At 44.6% G+C, this 12,198-nt stretch overlaps 1 protein-coding gene across 1 annotated transcript in view; it reads left to right on the forward strand.

The window, feature by feature from the left end:
* NCOR2 (nuclear receptor corepressor 2) overlaps positions 1-12,198 on the forward strand; it is a 284,712-nt gene that overhangs the window by 114,039 nt on the left and 158,475 nt on the right. The window contains exon 7 of the mRNA XM_077835004.1: positions 2,912-2,964. Within this exon, the coding sequence (XP_077691130.1) occupies positions 2,912-2,964 (53 nt within the window). The remainder of the gene's footprint in view (positions 1-2,911; positions 2,965-12,198) is intronic.

Genomic DNA, 12,198 nt, shown 5'->3' on the forward strand with positions numbered 1-12,198 from the left:
AATAGATTGGTGAGGTATGATTTCCCTTTACAAATGTGTGATTTGTCCTCCAACATATTGTGTTTATCTAAGTGTCTGATAATTTTGTTCTTTATTATAGTTTCAAGCAATTTGACTGATACTGCCTGTAATTGCCAAGTTCGCCTCTGGAGCCTTTTAAAAAAAAAAAAGGCATTATGTTAGCTATTCTTAAATCGTCCTCTGTACCAGATGACTTGAACGATAGGTTACGTACCACAGCTAGTTCTGCAGTTTCACATTTGAGTTCCTTCAGAACTCTTGGGGGAATACTATCTGGTCCCGGTGACTTATTACCGTTCAATTTTTCTATTTGTTCCAAAACCCCCTCTAATGGCACCTCAATCTGGGACAATTCCTCAGATTAGTTACCTAAAAAGAAAGGCCCACATCTCCCCCACATTCTCTGCCGTGAAGACCAATGCAAAGAATTCATTTAGCTTCTCCACAACGGCCTTGTCTTCCTTGAGTGCTCCTCTAGCCCTCAACCATCGAGCGGCCACGTTCCTGCTTCTGATGTACTTAAATTTTTTTTTGGTCTTAGTTTTTGTGTTTTTTTGCTAGTTGTTCTTGAATTCTCTCTTGGCTTACCTTATTATGCGTTTACACTTAACTTGCCAGAGTTTATGCTCCTTTCTATTTTCCTCACTGGGATTTGATTTCCAGTTTTTAAAGGATGCCGCTTTGCTTCTGAACTGTCTTGTATTCTCCTGTTTAGCTATGGTGGGTTTTTTATGGTTGTCTTACTGTTTTGTTTTTTTATTGGGCGTATATGTTTAGTACAGGGGCTGGATCTTTGAAAAACAAGCTTCTAGGACAGACTGTAGTAGTATCCTACTATAGACTGAAAATGTCCATTGAATGGGTGTGGCAGGGTCTTAGATGCTGAAAAAATCGTTGAGAGAGAGAGAGACACTGAGCCGGTAGAAAAGCCATTAGCCCAAGCCTTTCAAAGGTTGTGGGATGGGGAATCTGATAAACACAGGCCAAACCAGTCTTTTATCTCTTTGTCATGGCTCTTTTCATTAGTTTAAAGTGAAACAAAATTACATTCAACCCTCAGTTTAACCTCCATTACCATGGAGAGTGAACATGGCTGGTTTGTATTTAACCATGTTCAGAATATAGACTTCAACCATAAGCCATCCATCATGCGCACTCCTGGCTGTTTGACCACGCTTTGCCACAGATGTTAAATCGCTCGCAGATGGTTTAGTGAAACTTTATGGATATATTGCCTGCACAGTTGGATGGCGTTTCTGTGGTTAGACAGAGATTGTGTTCATCAGTTGCTGTTTGCGGCTGGGCAGTGGTTGGCTTTATTAACACAGCGTGGGGTGTGCTCACAGACCCTTATCTTTAGAATTAGGCCAGTGACTAGACATGTTGATTTGGTTATGATCCTGAATTCATGTTAGTCTCTTTTGGTACTTGGGCTGCGTCCTGGTGCCATTCTCCAGCAATCTCTGGTGCACTTGTGGCTCCCTGGCTGAGATCCCCGATCCCCCCAAACCCCACCCCCCCGGTCAAAGCCAGCAAGTGACTGCTGGGGTTTGGTATGACCAAACCTTTGTGATAAATGTATTTCATGCCCCTAAGCCAGGGCTTTCATCATCTCGGAAAGATTTACCCATGTCCCTGATCTGGGAAGGGCTGACGTGTACTCATGCTTTACTCACTAGTGCACAGTTAATCTAGGTTATGCCTCCGGCATCACCATGAATAGCCATGGTGCCACTTCGGTGACTCCCCGTCCATGGATGACAGGTGGCAATGCTTGACATGACCATTAATCCCGAAGGCATAGGATTTAGTGACTGACTACATGCCACCCTGCAAGAGCTCCTTCCCTCCCAGAATCTCCAAGCACTTTATACACACAAATGGATGAAGGGGTCAGGTCACCCTCCGCAGGAGGTGGCATGTCCTCATCCCACTGATAGAGAAACCGAGGCACAGCAGTTAAGCGACTTGCCCAAGGTTGCAGTGTGGGTGAGAGAGAGCCAGGAATAGGACACAGATCTCCTGACTCACCACTGCGTGTTCTAATCACTAGGCGGTGCAAGGACGGGTGGCCCAGTGGGTAGGGCTCTAGCTCGGGACTTGACATCTGGGTTCGGTTCCCTTTTCTGGTGCAGATTTCCTGTGTGACCCTGGACTGAGTCACTTAGTGTCTGTGTGCATCAGTTCCCCATTGGTAACACGGGGAGAACAGCACTGCCCTGCTTCCCACGGGTGTTGTGAGGATAAGTACTTTAAAGATTGACGTGCTCCGATCCAATGGTGATAACCCCGAGACAGACCAAATCCCAATGCAATTGGAACCCGAGGGCTCTGTCTTTCTTCTGAGTGGCACCAGCATCTGACCCTCCCTGTGGCTGGCTCCCTTGGAGGCTAAGTCGGCTTTCCTTGAGTAGACATAACAATTTGCAGCACACACTGTTTTTCCCCCACCCCCTTCTCCTATCCTCCCCCGTGTCATATGTTCCAAGGTGCACTGCATTTTCGGTAAGTGAATAACACTCAGCTCCCCCCACCTCCCTGTGCTGTGCTGTATGGTGTTTATATGGATTACAGAGCAAATTGCTTGTTCTTAGCCAGCTCAGCTGCGTGCTGCCTGCCTCCCACGGGCTGATCTTGGATGCCCGCTGACTCAAGCTGCGTTGCTGTTTGGGAAGAAGCAGCACCTCCTTCATTAAAGGAGAGGAACAGAATGGGGCAGGGGGGCAGTGAGAGATGGCACCGAGCCCAGAGCATTAGAGCAGAATGGACTACGCTGGCGTATCTCTCGAGGAGCTGAAAGTCCACGCTGATACAGTAGCATTTCTGACAGGTTGAAGTTTCTAAATGTCAGACTGTACATTTATGCCTTCGTTTTTCTTGTTTATTTCAGCCATTATACAACCAGCCTTCAGACACCAGGCAGTACCATGAAAATATTAAAATGTAAGTATGTGGCAATAAAGTCTATTTGAAATGTCAGGTTATGCATTAGGCTGGAGCAGAAGAGATGCTCGCCTGCCTCCAGATCCCATTTCCCGTTAAGGCTGAAAAGAAATAGCGTGTACCCTTCTAGCGATACTGTGTTGCTGCCATTGGTACCCAGAGCATCCAAATGTCTGAAAAAGTACATCAGTCAGGAAGAGCAGAGTTTGTGGGATGGTAAAGGTACCGTTCGATTTGTGTGGGGTGGGGGGGAAACTCGGCTGTCTTCGTGGGGAGGGAGTTTTAAATGAGTTGGTTAAGGAGGATGGCGTGGTGCATTTTATATACGGGAGAATGTATTTTAAAAAAGGATGAATGGGGGCAGAAGTTGGAGAGCCAGGGTGGGGTCAGTGGCTGCTCAGAACCCTTTGGCCAGCTGGGGAAAGCTGCGCTAGGAGGAAACAGATCCTCTGCAAGCAAGATTTGGAAACCGTGCTCTGCTGCTTAGCCACTGCAAAGGGGGAGAGCGAATGTGTAATGCTAGTCCCTACGTTCACCCTGCTTCCCTCAGGTGTGTAATACGACCCAGGAGAGGACTGGGAAGAGCTTCGGCTCAAATTTACAAAAGTAAGAGATCAGCTCAGATCCTCTTGAATTGATGGCCGGGTTACACCCTTGGACGAGCAAGTGTGGCTGAAACTTGGCAGAAACTTGGGAAAAGGAGGAAGTATCTGTGCTGAGCACCGTGTCAAAGTAGTATCTGTAGCTTTTCAAGAGCCTGCACTCCTTAATCACCTTTCTAACTTCCCTGTGCTGTTGAGTCTGACTGTGCCGATTCTTCTTTGAGCTCCCTTGTCTGATTGACAGCCTCAAGTCCAGGTATATTTCAGAATGAAGTGTAAGCGCAGTTTTGTTTGACACGTGCTGAGGTATGAAACTTCATAAACTGTCTGCTTTTTTTGATGTGTTTTCGGGAAGGATAGATTGAAGGGAAAAGTTGGACATGACTTTAAAGTGCCTCTTCTGTCAATGAGGCTGTAATGAACGTTTCATAGCAACAGATTGTTACAAAGATATTTACCAAGTTTTAATAATCCTGTAGTCAATTACTTGTCGTTTAAACCTCAATAAATGATTTGATAAACAATTGATGTTTAGTGACTACAGTGAGTTACCGCAGATAGATTGAATATAACATAAACTTCTAGATTTAGTATCAATTGAAATTAAAAAGGTTCCCATGTGGCCTAACAGTTCTTGTCTGGGTTGATTCTGTACAGATGATTACTTTCAAATCACCCGGTTGTGGCTACATGGGATACACCTGTTCTAGTTCCGAGCATACCAGCCATTTCCTAATATTCTGTGGCTTTCAGTGGATTAAGAGATGCTAGGCGAGTTGAAGTGAAGGAGTTAACATCGAGCTTCTTTCTTATTACAGGATTCAGGATGTAATTAAATGTGTTATGAACTGACCTGATTTCTAGGCATTTAAGTGGTGTTCATCTCTGTGGTATCCATAAAGGGAAAGAATTGTACAGTGGGGAGAATGGTAGTCTGGGAATCAGGAGACCCAGGTTCAAGTCCCTTTTCCATCACAGATTTCCTGCATGACCTTAGGCAACTCACTTAAGGTAAAATGTCCAGAAGCACCTAAGTGATTTAGGATCCAAGGCCCCATTGAGTTTTTGCCTTTCTGTGCCTCAGCTCTCCATCTGTGAAATGGGGATGATAGCACTGCCCTGCCTCACATGGGTGCTGTGAGGATCAATACATTAAATTCTGTGTGGCGCTCAGACTCTGTGGGAATGGGGCCATACAAGTGCCCTAGACAAAGAGTATTAAATGCCTCAGAGGCATTAACAAATGAAGCACCCCCCTGGGATAGGGAAATAATATCCCTATTTCTCAGGTGGGGAAATTGAGGCACGGAAATTAAGTGCCTGAGGTCAGATCAGAAGTCGGTGGTAACTCAGGGCCAGAACTCACGTTTCTTAACCAAAAAGCTATCCTTCCTCTCCTTGTTTTTAAGTGTTACTCTGGATTTCTTTACTTAGTTTAGCCTCTTCTCCAATGATTGAGAAGTCTCGGCTGCCTTCAGCAGCTTCCAGAAACATGGATTATTTTTAAATCTCAGATTTTGTACAAACATAGTTAATTTTTCAAGTTCACATTTGCTTACCCTCACCTCCTGCCTAAATAGCTTCACTTCTGACTTTTGCACCCAAAGAGTTCATTTCCAGGATGATGAATCCATGCATATTTTGTCAATTACAGCCCATTCTTATTGACCAAGAGCATCCCTGCTGATTAAGTGGGATCAGAAAACGTGTGGCTTTGATAACCTGTTTACCTCTGTTGATCATCACTCAAGCTTGGCAAGCATTGCCAGAACCCTTCTACAAGTACTCACTTGGATTTTTAGGTGACTGTGCTGTGGTTTGTTCTCTAGTCGATTCACGTTAAGCAAAGGTTCTGGCCACTGGGTTTAATGAGCAGGGGGATTTGCAAAGGAAACTCTTTGCCCTGAGTGAACACAAATGTTAAAGCCACAGGTACTGATACTCAAAGTGGAAGGTTTTTTTTTTACCAACATCCAGTTGGGGAACAGGAAGAATGCTGTGGGATATACCTGACCAGTGACCATGGATGGGCAGCTGGAATTTTGAATTGTTTGCCCCCAGCACACTGTACTCAACTGGGGAGTTATTAAATAAAAAAATTAAAATGTAAGGAAATGGATGTATGCTCATGGATGTTCCAGGGGCAGGAAAAGAGGCTGTATTTCTCAGATGAATTACACATTGGGAATTATTTACGTGGCTGTAATTCCTGTTCATAATTTTCCTCTGGCGTTCAGGTATTGGGAAGTACAAAGCAGCGGAAGGAGAATAAGATGCTAGGGAGGGATCCAGCCCAGGAAGGATGCTGCTACCTGGGAGTCTGTATTCTCTGAAAGTTCACCTAGGGCTATATAGCTTAGCAGAGATCCATTCTGCAATGGGATGTTGCTGCTTATTTTGGGAATGAAGTATTAAGCTGCCATCCAGCAATGAGCTCCTTGCAGGCAGATCCCTGTATCTGTTCAGAGCTCATCACAGGTCCAGAATGTCACTTGCTTTCTGATAGATATGTTGCATCAGATTCAGTGTTCTTATTGGTTTTTGCTTTGCCACCATTTAAACACGATTGTCTCGAGCCTATGGAAAGCTGTCACAAACAGCGTCTCTAAAGTGACACTGTCAAATTGATAGCTAGTCAATTGTGAAAAGAATGGGTTAAAAGTAGTTCCAGATATATTACACCTGCCCCTGAGTCTCCCTGCTAATTTCTGTGGTTTTACAATCCCATTTTCCTAGTATTTAAATTATTTTCCCTCCCCTCTTGCTTTGTAACAGACCCACACAAACAGGGGGAACTAACTAGCTGCCTGTACAGGGGAACAGTGAAACTGATGATTAAATACAAAGTGCTGTCAAATACACAGAATTAAACACTGAAAAGAGAGAAAATGGTGTTCTCTGATCTTTCGTTTCTTGTCATCTTAGAGATTACTTATAACCCTAGTGAGTAATATATTTCCAGGTAGCAGTGTACAGGTTTTGGTGTTACTGTTTTTGTTTTGTTTTTTTTACATTAATGGTGTCCTTTAATGAGGATTTTTTTATTATGGGTTTGATTGTCCTGCCCCCATAACTTACTGTGTTACAATAAGCAAAAGGAGACCTTAAGGCAGGCAAGTAGGTTTGGGGTTTATGCTCAGAGTGATTTGGTTCTGCAAAAATCTGGAAAATAAACCTTAACATTTAATTTAAAAACATCAATCCCCTCCTTTCTGGCCTATCACAGAAATCTCCCAATTAGCCATTTCAGCTGGTTATCAAAGCCAGTGAATGCACTCCTGGATCTAGGTCAGCATAAGGACCTGAAGCCCTCTCTGTTCCAAATGCACTCTTTTTAACAGTGGTCCCATCTGGAAGGTCTTGTTTTCTAGATTGTCTTGGTTTACATGTTTGCTTTGTTACCTGTTGTTGAATGTACAAGGAAATTGGCAGGTCACATTCCTCCCACTGTTTCTGTGCCCCAGCCTGGAGTTAAGGGATGTAAAACCAAGGCTCCAAACCACTCCTGGTACTAATGATCCTAGGACACTTTTTTTGCAAGAAGAGAGCGTGTTAAGCCGCAGCGTCTCGACCAGATTCATTTTGATGCTGGTATCCTGGCTACGGTGCTTTTGCTGTTTTGGTTGGAGACATTCTTCTTCTTTCCTCCCCACTCCTCTTAAAATTGGTGTGCAGTTTTGCTAACAAATAACAGCTGCCATCTTCCACCCCAGAGGTGGCTGAATTACAGTGAAAGGTGAAGTGATCCTCACAGAAGAGTCCTCAGGGAGACGTCTTCAGGATGAAGGATAGGATAGAGTTGGAAGGTAGCATTACAAAGGTACAACAGTTTCCCTCAGGCTGAAGTACAAGGGGGTTATCTAGTCCTGTGAATAATTTCACTTTAAGCAGAGGTTCGCTGTAACCAGACTTGCAGCTGGCCTATGCAGGGAAATAATCTGGGATGACTATTCTCCTGAACTATCAACAGGATTTCACTGTAAACTAGTTCTACCGTGTTAAACACAGAAGGACACCCTGTGTAACGAGTTTCACGCCCGGCCCTGCAAGGGCAGTCTAACACTTTTTTCTCTCAATATGCAGATGGTTTTTAATTTATAGCGATTCTTTTTTTGCTTGCCATTGGACAAGTTCTGGTGTCAGTTACGCTCCTCCTACTCCATGGAAGCCAATGGGTTTGCAGAGGGGTAAAACAAAAAGCAGGATCTCCCCCCCACACCCTCCCCATTTGTGCTTCTCTATAGTAGTGTTCTTTGGATGGCAACTCTAGTTTAATTCTTACTGTTTGGTTTGCTTCCTGATTGGGGCTTTTCACTTACATTAATAAAACAGACTCGATAGTTCTACCCTTCTTAAAATGTTACCAGTGTCTTTTATTTTCCTGGAGCTTGGTGTTGGGTCTTTTCCTTTGTACAGTGAACATTAATTTCATGCCCCAGTTCATGCCAGTGTTTGCAATTTTGAAAGCTTTTAAGTCTTATTTAACTGCTTTGCTATGTTCTGTTCCCCTTCTGCTTGGGTCCATTTTGGTTCACCTATGTATGCAGACTTTAGAGCGAGGACAGTTAATTTTGTATGCTGCGTCTGCTGCGAGGTCTAAGGCGCTGTCAAGCAGGTTATGCCTAAGACTTGTGACCTACCTTAGAAATCTTTGCAAGCTGCTGGGGGAATGTCCTTCAGATGCTAAATATCTGATTTGTTAAAGGAAAATACCTGCCGCTGTGTCAATGGGAAAGGAGAAGTAAAAGAACAATAAAAATTAAAATAGCCCCATTTTAATGAGATCCTCTGCAGAGGCTTTTCCCACTGGCCCCACAGCAATCAGGCACTAGTTATTATTTCATCATTTTAAAACACAACATTGACAGCTCAACTTTACAACACAGTGTTGACAGTCTTCCTGTCGGCCCTGAAGATTATTTGAAGGCTATTTAAAAGGTCCTGAACCGAGGCTTGGGGGAAAGAAAGCCCAGAAATTAGAGTGACTCCATATACAATGGGCTTCAGAACAGTCTTCTCACTCCTTGCTTCAGACATTGCTGAAAGAAGGCAGCAAACACACTGGAGACCTAATTCTGCAGTAATCACATGCAATCTCATCTGTGTTGGTTCTTTCTATTGTAGCTTTGTGCCAGATTTAACCTCTTGTAGCACCTTTGCAATATTCTCTGACTCCTAGCACTAAAGGATTTAACTACAAGATATCCACACCAGGAGGATCAATTACCTGCTGTCCGTTGTGGGAACCTTTACCTTTACTAAAGTAGACTCCCACCCAGTCAGTCAGGAAAAACAACCCACCATGACTTTTCCCCTGAAGGACCAAGTTTATGTCATGGTTTGCATAAAGGGCTCCGTAGTTTGGAGCAAAATATCAGCCACCTCTGAGCCCTAAAGAGCTCAGGAAGCTGAAATTAGGCAGCTAAACTCGAGCTGCTCAGGCTGTATCTTCTGTTCAGAGTTTCACGCAGGCCTTTTCTTCAGGCTCAGTTTACTTGGATTTTCAGTCCTTTGCTTTTTATGGCTCAGCTGTGAAATCAGAGCTTATTCCAAACTGGGCCAATGTTCTCTTGAAACACTTGCAGATGTGTTGGAGATCCTGGACCGAGTTCAGCGTTTGCAGTTGCACATGAAATGGGGGTCACAGCATTGCATGATTTGGGTTTCTCATGCCTCTAGGAGCAACCCAAACCACACTGTTGCATATTGTTTTAACTGTGATGGGCTCATTTTGCTAAGCATAGCTAGTGGGTTTGATCCGATGCTGCCACACGGTTAAGAATTCAATACAGGGCATGTAGGCTCAAGCTTTCAAAAGGGATTAATGATTTGGGGGGCTGTGTTTTTAGGGGTCCACCTGGGGCAAACTCAGATCTCAACTGGGGCTCCAAAATCACTCATTGAGTTTGAAAATTTGGGTCCTTTATTTTTTTTTTTATTGGGCAGTATCAGTTTGCCTTTATCAGCGTAGCAAAATCCTGACCTGTAACACAAACACTTTCAGACTCTGCCAGGCTAGCGTATTCCCTTTTGGGTCTTTCTCGGAGCAGTTTCGGACATTCACCTCATCAGCAATTCACCTAACAGTCCCCCCTACCCCCCATTCAAGGTTTTTTCATCCCCTTTCTTTCCCATGTGCTTGTAAAAGCGCAGAAGTATTAGCTTGTGATGAATTATTCAATGATGGAGAATCACATTTCAGCCCCCAGCTTGTTGCTCCTACCAAGCCTGGTGCTTACTCTGTATGGAATGCCTTGAACAGGCCTGCACTGAAACAAACAGCGTGGGCTTCAGGAGAAGGCAAGTGGGGTAATGCTGGGGTGTCTTTTATGGCTGGAAAGGCTGCTGCTGAAGAACTACAGGGAGGGTTGCACTTGTCTGATTTTTGTCTTCAGCCCAAAGGTGCAAAAAGGACTGCAATGGAATCTCCCGGTTTGACATTCAGGGCACCAGGCATGGAGAGAACAGCTGCCAAAAGAAGTTATTCAAGCACGTTGGACATTAAGAAAAGGAGTGGGTACCAGACTGGGGCATAAACATTGTGTGGCATGGAGGGAGTTCCACTCGGGAACCTCCGAGGGCCCCGACACCCGTAATACCAATCTGTCTGTCACAGCATTCCCTCATCGCCGTGGACCACAGTCATGCCGAATGCAGCATATAAGCTTCTAGGAGGATTAGTTGTTCAAGCCTTTTTCTGCTATTTACAGATAAAAGCTGTGATAATTTGGCACATCTGCAGCCAAGTGCACTTTGCATTTGCAAGGATGTGATTCAGAAAATGGTGATGTGATTGGCAACCCACTTACGGTATCTTTCCCTTGACTAGTGTCACTGGGCGCAAACGGTGCCTGTAAGCACATGGAATGCATTATAAGTGCCTTACAGCAACTCCGGAGAGATTTGCCTCTGTCATTTCAGGCTCCCGTTTTATTTTGTCATTAGTGGTGGTAATAACACTGTTAACTTAGTGGGGCCTAAGTGCCCTGGAATAAATTAATAGGAAAACAGACACTCTGGATAATGGAACCTTTTCTCCCTGCTCCCCCCCCCCCCCCCCACAAGGGGTTCTGAATGTTGTACGTGGAGCATTGCTTCTCCACTTCATTGCGGTTAAGGGGTGTGAAGTGATCGTGGGTAAATAGGGATATACCCTGCTAATATGGTCCCATCTCAGAGCAGGAGCAAGGAAATGGATGAGTGGGATGCTACATGCAACCTATAATGCACCGTCTGCCCTCTCTGATACATTTGATCAGGCATCACTCACACCTTGGTAGGTGTAAGGGTAGCCCGTTTCCACACTCTGCCCTCCAAGCATGTGAGCTGGGGCGTGGTAAGCAACACAACGTACTGGCACGGCGTCTGATGTGCCTGAGTACCAAAAGGAACTGGGGCAGCAGCAGAAACACAAGCCAGCAGGAAGCAAGCCAGCCTTTCCCTTACATACAAGCTATTCCCTTTTCCTTGGCTGCTGGATAGTTTCGATCTCAGAGCGTCTCCGTCTTGCGGTGTAGATTCCAATGATTGAAGACCCCAGACTCCTTGGTTTGTTCAGCTCAAGTCGTAATCCGGCTTCTGCCTTTGTCCCTGGGCTCCACAACAAATGTCACTGTATAATCAGGCTGCCAGCAGTTAATTCACCCTTACTGCTATATGTCTTGGCAGGCTTGATCCCTACCTCTGTTTATACTGACTATTTGGTGAAAAGGATTCCTGTGTAATTAAACACCTGAGATTAGTTTTGATGAAATAACAAAATTCCTTTGTCCCTTGTGCAGGCTCAAACTTCTGTGCAGGCAGATTTGGCCAGATCTGTATAGTACCCCAGACCTGTGTGTAGCTGTAATTCTTATCACAAGAGTTTGGGGCAGGGGTGTGGGGGGTGCGTGCACAAAATGGGTTAAGGTTACAACCCGGTTGACTCTAGCCAAGTAATTCATGTGGATTCAGGCCAAATAACTCAAAAGCAGGCTGATGGGTGCCCTCCTCCATTGTGAAAGCCCAAAATGAAAACAACCACATGTCAAGCGGGTTAAGGTGAAAGTATCCACTTTAATGGAGTTTCTTTGCTGCCCTTGGTTTGGCTAGAGAGCAAGAGGTAGGTTTTTGTTTTTGTTTTTAAATTATAGTACTTAGTGATTATGGGACCAGTTCTGGAACACTTACTCATGCATACAAATAATCACATTGAAATCAGTGGGGCTACGTGGGTGAGGAAGGATTACTCATGAGAAAAGGCTGCAGAACTGGACCTTAAATTATGGGTGCTTTGAATCCTGCTTTTTTTTTTTAATAGGTGATGGTTCCTGCCCCAACCTCATTCATGATTAAAACCATGCGTTTTTATTTATTTAACATCTGTTTCCTCCTCCATCCCTCAGACCAAGTAGGCACAGGTGGAATGAGACTGTTACAGACTCTCTGCACTTTCTCTCCTTGGCTTTGTTGTCTTGGTAGAATCTGCTTGGCAGCAGGCTGGGCAATATCTGATTTCAGACCAGGCCATCTGTACCGGTGTCTATTCCAGGGGTGGCCAGCCTGAGAAGGAACCAGAATTTACCAATGTACATTGCCAAAGAGCCACGGTAATACGTCAGCAGCCTCATCTCTGCTCCCAGCGCCTCCCACT

The sequence above is a fragment of the Eretmochelys imbricata genome, chromosome 15, assembly GCF_965152235.1.
Source record: "Eretmochelys imbricata isolate rEreImb1 chromosome 15, rEreImb1.hap1, whole genome shotgun sequence".
In the NCBI taxonomy this organism is placed as follows: Eukaryota; Metazoa; Chordata; order Testudines; family Cheloniidae; genus Eretmochelys; species Eretmochelys imbricata.